Genomic DNA, 9,687 nt, shown 5'->3' with positions numbered 1-9,687 from the left:
AGGACACACCTGTGAAGTGAAAATCATTTCAGGTGACGACCTCTTGAAGCTCATCAACAGAATGCCAAGAGTGTGCGGAGCAGTAATCAAAGCGAAAGGTGGCTACTTTGAAGAACCTAGAATATAAGACATATTTTCAGTTGTTTCACACTTTTTTGCTCAGTATATAATTCCACATGTGTTAATTCATAGTTTTGATGCCTTCAGTGTGAAGCTACAATATTCATAGTCATGAAAATAAAGACAACTCTTTGAATGAGAAGGTGTGTCCAAACATTTGGTCTGTACTGTACAGTATATATACAGTGCCTTGCAAAAGTATTCGGCCCTCTTGAACTTTTCAACCTCTTGCCACATTTCAGGCTTCAAACATAAAGATATAAATTTTTTTTTTTTTGTGAAGAATCAACAAGTGGGACACAATTGTGAAGTGGAATGACATTTATTGGGTGTGTCAAACTTTTTTAACAAATAAAAAACTGAAAAGTGGGGCGTGCAATATTATTTGGCCCCTTTACTTTCAGTGCAGCAAACTCACTCCAGAGGTTCAGTGAGGATCTCTGAATGATCCAATGTTGTCCCAAATGACTGATGATTATAAATAGAATCTACCTGTGTGTAATCAAGTCTCCGTACAAATGTACCGGCTCTGTAATAGTCTCAGGGTTCTGTTCAAGGCACAGACAACATCATGAAGACCAAGGAACACACCAGGCAAGTCCGAGATACTGTTGTGGAGACGTTTAATGCCGGATTTGGATACAAAAAGATTTCCCAAGCTGTAAACATCCCAAGGAGCACTGTGCAAGCAATCATATTGAAATGGAAGGAGTATCAGACCAAGCAAATCTACCAAGACCCGGCCGTCCCTCTAAACCTTCATCTCGAACAAGGAGAAGACTGATCAGAGATGCAGCCAAGAGGCCCATGATCACTCAGGATGAACTGCAGAGATCTACAGCTGAGGTGGGAGAGTCTGTCCATAGGACAACAATCAGTCGTACACTGCACAAATCTGGCCTTTATGGGAGAGTGGCAAGAAGAAAGCCATTTCTCAAAGATATCCATAAAAAGTCTCATTTAAAGTTTGCCACAAGCCACCTGGGAGACACACCAAACATGTGGAAGAAGGTGCTCTGGTCAGATGAAACCAAAATCGAACTGTTTGGCCACAATGCAAAACGATATGTTTGGCATAAAAGCAATACAGCTCATCACCTGAACAGACCATCCCCACTGTCAAACATGGTGGTGGCAGCATCATGGTTTGGGCCTGCTTTTCGTCAGCAGGGACACTGAAGATGGTCAAAATTGATGGGAAGATGGATTTGGCCAAATACAGGACCATTCTGGAAGAAAACCTGTTGGAGTCTGCAAGAGACCTGAGCGCTACAAAGTATTAAGGCAAGGGGGACGAATAATATTGCACGCCCCACCTTTCAGTTTTTTATTTGTTAAAAAAATGTTTGACACATCCAATAAATGTCATTCTACTTCATGATTGTTTCCCACTTGTTGATTCTTCACAAAAAAGTTTAATTTTATATCTTTATGTTTGAAGCCTGAAATGTGGCAAAAGGTTGAAAAAAAGGAGCATGAGTTCATCAACCAAACAATCTTCCTTTAGGATTTGTCATGAACCATTTCTTTTTGTTTGTTTTCATGCCTGGAGGACATGGCAGTAATATCACTGTGCCTGTTTTAACGGTGAAATAAATAAAACATGAAATATAAGAGGCTTGGAAGCATTTAGAATTAATCAACTTAATTCATGTGTAGTTTACTGAGATCTTTGCCAGTATTCATTTGAAAGTTGCTTCGTTTTCCATCTTTTTATCGCTACCTTCACATGATGCATGCTGAAATTGGCCTTCAGATCTCTAAGAGAAGTTCATATTCATCACACTGTAATATGACTTTTCCATTTAAATTCTTGCCATTTTGCCCTCCACTTGTATTCATTGCTGAAACCAGAAGTGGTCTGCATCGTATGATGAAAAACATAGCAACTAACAAGGGAAGCCGCCGACTGCCAAGCCACAATAATAATCAAGCGGATGCTCTCTGCTCACTGGGATGAGAGGGGACCTCTGATCTTTCTCTTTGCAGGTCATATCAGACAAACAATGGGTATCTTTTTTATCCATTGTAAAATTTGCAAGAGAGCTGCATGCAAACCCTTGCAAACATGTTCAGAGACGACGGCCGCCTTTCAGTGTGGACTAAACAGGCACTTCATTCAGTTCTAACCTGTGATTACAAATAGTGAGCTGTGGTGCCAATAGAGTCATGGTGATCAGTATGCTTTTCAGATGCTCTCTAGAGGACACACAGGGGCTGGCAAAAATCCTTTCAATCGACTGTGCAATCTAGTGATGTTGATTAAATCACTTAGCCAGGGATGTTAGTACTGCGTGACGAGTTCATCCATCTTACACTCATTTGAATATCTGCTGGTGTTTTGAAGACACACAAATGGGCCCACGGCTGCACTCCAAGCTGGTCATGCAGGTTTTATGGCAATCTGGGAAGTCGTGTTAGGCTCTGTTGTCTCCCTGCGAACGTGTTTGAACAAGATGCAACCGATCTGTGGCCCTGCGTATTCAGATCAAACTTCTCAAGGATTTCAGCTATTTTTGCATGAGAATGATAAAACAAACAAAAAATTGCAATAATTTTATTTAGGTAGATTTTAATCTATTTCTCTGAGTAGAAATTATGTTTAAAAGCTAATAGAAACTTACTTAAACCAGTTAAATCAGGGGTGGCCAAGTCCAGTCCTTGAGGGCGTCTATTCTGCAGCTTTTATGTGCATCCCTTCTCCAACACACATTCCCTCTTCAACATTCAATTCAGCTCTGCAGAGGCCTGGTAAGGAGCCATTCATCTGATACAGGATTAAAACATTATCAAGCTGATTAAAGGTTTAATTTTATCAAAGTTTCTGGACTCTCTCTGGACTTTAAATACATTTCAGGTTATAAAACCTGGTGTTGGTTTAGGATAAAAAGGTTGGAAGAAGGGAAAAAAAAGGACTGGACTCAGAGTGAGCCACCCTTGATCAATCAGCTTGGCCATCAAAAAATACCATGATAGAAGTGATCGGAGGACGCCTTATTTGTGGTCAGTCCAGCTGTCATGCCATCTGTTCCTCAAACCCAAATCTGGACATTAGTAAGAGGAGCTCCCACTGTCTTGATGGTTTCCTAGTTTGGATCACTTTGAAACTCTGAAACTGAAATATTGGCATAAAGTAACCTTGAGCTGGTTAAGCTGAGGTTTGTCTCTCCTGTTGAATGTGAGAGTGAGACAAATGTAGCAAAGCGTACAGCACAAGGAAAAACAGTCAATGCAGCCATATTGGACCAGGGGATCAGGCTGTTCTTGTTTGGTTGGGCCACTTTTCAACAGGTCTGTCTTGAAAATGTGATCTCACATCTCAATGATATTTACCTGCACATATAAATATGAATTAAACAAAGTTTGCTTCTCATGTCTTTTTCCTGTCAACGTTTGAGTCTCAGCTTAGAACCGACTGGCTCCAGGGAGAAATGACATCACCAGAAAATTGTGTAGAAACCTTTATATAAGATTATTCACTTTAAAGGACACTTTGGACTGCATTGAAAAGGATCCAAACATACAGCTTCTGATTATGACTTTTTATGTCGAGTTAAAAAAACATGATTAGACCCAAAGGTGAATATGCTCCAAATGAAGGTCTCACTGCTTGTTAAAGTGCATAAAAACTACTTTACTACTGAGAATTTCAGCACTTTTTAAATTGTGATCTGTCCTTGCTTTAATTATTCATAATGATTGTGTGGAATACTGAATTTGAATGCAGTTAGATATCCAATGAATGTGAATCTGTGTTTATTTGAATGTGAATTATATGCTTCAAATGCAATAAAAGGTCACCTCTCAAAGGATTAAGAGTAAAGTTATTGGTTGTAATATCTCTGATGATTGAGGATTTCACAGAATTTCATGAAACCTTTAAGAAACACATTTTAAAGAAACTGGGAGTTGAATAGTGTTTAATTAAGGGGACAGGAGAATGTAATCCACCTGACAAATGATTACACTTCTCAACTTTTCTGGGAAAGTTTACCCTACAGTGTTGGAACAGAGGCTTCGACCAGTTGTTGAATTTCAGACTCAGGAGGAGCAATGTGGTTTTCGTCCTGGCCATAGAACAACACACACGATCTTTACCGTTGCACAGGAGATCATCTAAATTTGACTGTCATTTGTTTTGTGAATCTGGAGAAGTCTTTCCTGTGGTATTTTGAGGGAGATGCTGCAGGTGTACAGGGTGCTGGGAGGCCCTTAAGGCTATCAGGTCCTTTTATAACCAAAACAGGAGCCTTGTTTGCATTATTATTGGTACAAAGTTGAGGCTTTTCCCAGTGCAGTTTGGATTCCACTAGGGCTGCATTGTGTCCCGTTTGTGGTGTTCAGGGACAGGTTCTCAAGGAGTAATCATGAAGAGGAGGATGTATGGTTTGAAAACCTCTGGGTCTCATCTTTACTTTTTGCAGATGATGTGGATGAGAGTCAGTCCCTGCATCGAGTGTTCCTTAATCTAGGCCAGAAGGAACAGCGCCACCTTCCTCACCTCAGACCAAGCAAACAGCTGCTGTGCTGAGCATCAGCTGCCATCCCAGCTGAGAGATGGGTGTCCGGAACGGCACATCTAAAGAGACCTTGGAAGGTTTCTTGAGATGTGAAACAATATGATTCAGACCTTAAGTAAGGTTCTCCATTCTTTAATTTCTGGCAGCTGCCTGTTCTGTTAAAACTACTGCAGGAAGGTAGCCCTGAAACCTTCCATTTCATCTCTTTCTCCTCCTTTTCTGTCATAGACAAAAGTTAGGCACTGGAAGTCAGAAATAGGCCATAAAAGCTCAGGTCAACCAGATAAACGTCTGGTATTTCTTAGACTTTTAAACAGTTTTAATAATTGCAATTTTGAGTGTTCACTTTCTGGTTTTTAAAGTTTTCCATTGAACAATTACTGTATACACTCAAATTGGTGTTTATCAATTCATTCATGAAGCAAAGTTGAAAACAGCCTAGATTCCACTAAAGTGCTGAACAGCAAAAATAAAAATAAATCTGATACAATAACAGAGAAAAGATTCAACAACAATTTAAGAAAAGGAACTACAGAAAAAAGTGTGCAGAACTAGTAAACAAGTAAAAATAGTATGCTAGGGATAAAACCAATTAAAATCCATCTTCAATGTTATGAACCGAGGCAGAAAGTCTGTTTAAAGAGATATGTTTGTTAAATTGCTATTATTTCTTGCCAGATTTCTGTTGAAGCAGAATGGTTTGGTTAGTTGTTTGTTTTATGTCAATTGTTTTAATTATTCAACCATTAAAAGATGTTGGTTGACTTATGATAAAGTTTTGAGTGATTCACAGCGTTCAGCAGTCTTTGCTTTTTCATTTGAAGTATTCATCTATACGTTGATTTTAAATAAATGGATTACTCTGAGGACTACACGGAACCTACTTGTTCTTCCATTAATGTGACAAAAAGAATTCATCCTTCAGATCGGATCTGAGAAGTTATGAGACTGATTGATTTAGAAACAATAAAGTGCCTGTGACACACGCTTTTCCACAAATGCAGAAATTTAAAGTAAACATCTTAACATTGAAGAAATTGGGCAGTATTCAACATAGAGTGGTGATAAAAGACAATTGTGACACAAAATAAGCATATTTTGTTGTCATATTTTGCAAGTCCAAAGTCACCTGGAAGTGACGTGAAAGGGGAAGTCTCCGGTCACTCATTGTGTGAGCGGCAATGATAAACTGTTCAAGGCAAAGCCAAGTTGCGTTAAAAACAGCGTTAACATGATGAATCTGTGCACTGCTGGTTGTAATAGCAATGCTACAACAGCAGCCGTTAGTCTGCATTACTTTCCTGAAGCAAAGAGGATCAGAGCTGTCTGGATCAGAGCTGGAAAACTAAGAAGGGACCAAGCACAGCCAGTTGTGATCGGAGTTCTATCTAGCAAACTGCTTCAAACAACAAACCTCTGAATTCACAAGTGGAATGATGTCAGAGGTCAGGATATCTGACAGACGAAGGACAATGTTGAAGCAGATGCTGTAGCCACACTGTTCAGAGCATCTGATGGGAAAAACATTCGCCAACGAAAAGGTTGTTGCTGCTGTAGCTAAACGGATCAAGAAAACTTTCTTGTTGCAAATGTAGTTGATAGTTATTGTTAATAATTAAAAATCCAAAATTAAATTTCTATTATTATTAATAATAATAAGCCAAAGTTTTATTATTAAAATTAATTACACACCCATACAATACATATATATAGATATATATATAAATCATTGTTTCTCTAATGATTCTAGTATAAAGTTTAAACAAATGACACACCAGGTAATTTTAAACCATTGAATCATCCATTGTGTCTGCTGCTACTACTCCATACTGCTCAGCTTCGCCATGGCTTGTTTCACTGCCAGGTGGCGCGGTTGTCTCTGCTAGCATCTCCAACATATAAGGAGCATCACCCAAAATGGGCTCTGCCACTGATGACAGCTGAGTTTCTTCTTCTGACTCTGCTTCGTCTCTCTTTGATAGTGACTGAAATATATCCAAAGAAACATCGGATTCTTCACTGCGGTCTTCGTTGTCAGCCATTGTAGCAGCGGTCAGTTTACAGGCGGCATTCACCTCATAAAAGAGCGCCACAAAATCGCAAAAGAGTGGTCTGGATGTGTCTTTTGAGTGAAATTTATGACCATGTATCTCAGAAACTATTCATATTAGCAGCATCAATTAACTTTTCAAAATATTTTATCAATGTTTCCTTTCCACATATATTATTAGATTTATCATAAAAATTCCATGTCACAGGCACTTTAATAGAATTTCATGGATCTAAACTTGACAAACACCAACATGAAAACTGAAGCTGGTAAAACACAACATATTTGATTAAACTTTTCAATTCAGTTTTATTTATATATTTATATTTTATTTATATTTATATTATAATTCACAACACATGTCGTTTCAAGGCACTTCAAAGTGTGGGGTTGTTGGGGAGGTTAGAATTAACTACTGAGTGTTAGAGTTTGGCCAATTTAGAACGGGCTATGTGTAGGGGTACTAAGTAAAATAATAAACTGATGAAGTTTGTCCATCTAGAGGCCAGTTGTAGCCACTGTTAGACTAAAAACCACAAGGATTGGAGGTACATCTCTCGGACAGACTGTTTATAACCATTGGAAAAGAGAAGGGGTCGCACAGGTTTGCACCTCAACCATAACTGAGTCGGTTTAGGCTAAACTTCACTCCCCCTTACTCCATCCAACAGGGAGGGAGTGACTTGTAGCAGTCATTCCTCCTGGCCATGACTGCACTTTAGTTTTGTAAATTTTCTAGCTGGAATGGACATAACTCCAACAGGTTTTGTTACAATAGCACTGAATTATGCTTGCTTGTTTAGAAAGTATTTGTTATGTAAGTTTTGATTTTTACCAGCACATTTGGATGCTGAGCCAGCAGGAGAGCAGCACTTATCATCAGTACTGGTATCACCACAGACTTTTTTATGAGTGGCTTGAGGAGCTCAGACAACGGGGTTTGCTTTGGAGGACTCCTGACAGTTTGACCCTGGATCAGAGCTTCCTTCTCCTCTGCTGTCAGGGTCATGTGGCAGACTACAGCCAGCACTTCCAGAGCTGCTCGCTGACCCGCTTGCACGGCACCACTCATGTAGCCACACCACTGTGTGGCAGTCTCAGTGCCAGCCCAGTGGATCCTGTAAATTCAGAAAAGCAAGAACATCTTTAAATACTCACCCAGGAGCATCTACAAAAATTTGAAAATTACTTTAAAAAGTATATATTTCAGCAAATATTATAAGGATTCATAATACACAGAATAATTTTTCAAGGTTTTTTCTGTTAAATTTACAATTTTACATAACACAAACAGAAAATGATTTCCAGAAAAGAGAAGTCATGTTATGCTTTACAATCACATGGAAGAATGCTGGCTTGTCAGTTGTTCAGCAGACAATCACTGACATCCTCCACAAGCAGATTAAAACATAAAAAGGTCATTGCAAAAGAACCTGGTTGTTCAGTGTGCTATATCCAGAAATAATGAAAAGTTGAGTGGAAGGAAAAAGTTCAATAGAAAAAAGGTCCACAAGCAACAGGACACCTGCAGCCTTAAGACAATTGTGAAGCAAAGCCCATTTAAGAGTTTGGAAGAGATTCACAAGATGCCACCACAGACAGATGCAGTACAGACCAAAGGTTTGGACACACCTTCTCATTCAAAGAGTTTTCTTTATTTTCATGACTATGAAAATTGTACCTTCACACTGAAGGCATCAAAACTATGAATTAACACATGTGGAATTATATTCTGAACAAAAAAGTGTGAAACAACTGAAAATATGTCTTATACAGGTCCTTCTCAAAATATGAGCATATTGTGATAAAGTTAATTATTTTCCATAATGTAATGATGAAAATTTAACATTCATATATTTTAGAGTCATTGCACACTAACTGAAATATTTCAGGTCTTTTATTGTCTTAATACGGATGATTGTGGCATACAGCTCATGAAAACCCAAAATTCCTATCTCACAAAATTAGCATATTTCATCCGACCAATAAAAGAAAAGTGTTTTTAATACAAAAAACGTCAACCTTCAAATAATCATGTACAGTTATGCACTCAATACTTGGCCGGGAATCCTTTGGCTTCAATGCGGCGTGGCATGGAGGCAATCAGCCTGTGGCACTGCTGAGGTCTTATGGAGGCACAGGATGCTTCGATAGCGGCCTTTAGCTCATCCAGAGTGTTGGGACTTGAGTCTCTCAACGTTCTCTTCACAATATCCCACAGATTCTCTATGGGGTTCAGGTCAGGAGAGTTGGCAGGCCAATTGAGCACAGTGATACCATGGTCAGTAAACCATTTACCAGTGGTTTTGGCACTGTGAGCAGGTGCCAGGTCATGCTGAAAAATTAAATCTTCCTCTCCATAAAGCTTTTCAGCAGATGGAAGCATGAAGTGCTCCAAAATCTCCTGATAGCTAGCTGCATTGACCCTGCCCTTGATAAAACACAGTGGACCAACACCAGCAGCTGACACGGCACCCCAGACCATCACTGACTGTGGGTACTTGACACTGGACTTCTGGCATTTTGGCATTTCCTTCTCCCCAGTCTTCCTCCAGACTCTGGCACCTTGATTTCCGAATGACATGCAGAATTTGCTTTCATCCGAAAAAAGTACTTTGGACCACTGAGCAACAGTCCAGTGCTGCTTCTCTGTAGCCCAGGTCAGGCGCTTCTGCCGCTGTTTCTGGTTCAAAAGTGGCTTGACCTGGGGAATGCGGCACCTGTTGCCCATTTCCTGCACACGCCTGTGCACGGTGGCTCTGGATGTTTCTACTCCAGACTCAGTCCACTGCTTCCGCAGGTCCCCCAAGGTCTGGAATCGGCCCTTCTCCACAATCTTCCTCAGGGTCCGGTCACCTCTTCTCGTTGTGCAGCGTTTTCTGCCACACTTTTTCCTTCCCACAGACTTCCCACTGAGGTGCCTTGATACAGCACTCTGGGAACAGCCTATTCGTTCAGAAATTTCTTTCTGTGTCTTACCCTCTTGCTTGAGGGTGT

The 9,687-nt window shown here is 39.8% G+C and overlaps 1 protein-coding gene across 3 annotated transcripts in view; it reads right to left on the bottom strand.

The window, feature by feature from the left end:
* Window positions 1-6,096: 6,096 nt before the first annotated feature.
* The window catches only part of si:ch211-127i16.2 (probable flavin-containing monoamine oxidase A), a 105,296-nt gene continuing 101,705 nt past the window's right edge, over window positions 6,097-9,687 (bottom strand). For 2 of the 3 annotated variants that reach the window (XM_047372624.1, XM_047372623.1), the window contains one exon: window positions 6,097-7,808. In XM_047372624.1, coding sequence (XP_047228580.1) covers window positions 7,490-7,808 — 319 coding nt within the window. In that variant the 3' untranslated portion in view covers window positions 6,097-7,489. The remainder of the gene's footprint in view (window positions 7,809-9,687) is intronic. The other variant, XM_047372625.1, reaches the window with a different exon arrangement.

Source organism: Girardinichthys multiradiatus, chromosome 8 (genome assembly GCF_021462225.1).
Source record: "Girardinichthys multiradiatus isolate DD_20200921_A chromosome 8, DD_fGirMul_XY1, whole genome shotgun sequence".
Taxonomy (NCBI): Eukaryota; Metazoa; Chordata; class Actinopteri; order Cyprinodontiformes; family Goodeidae; genus Girardinichthys; species Girardinichthys multiradiatus.
Note: the sequence above shows the minus strand (reverse complement) of the source record. Positions and strands in the feature narration are given on the sequence as shown.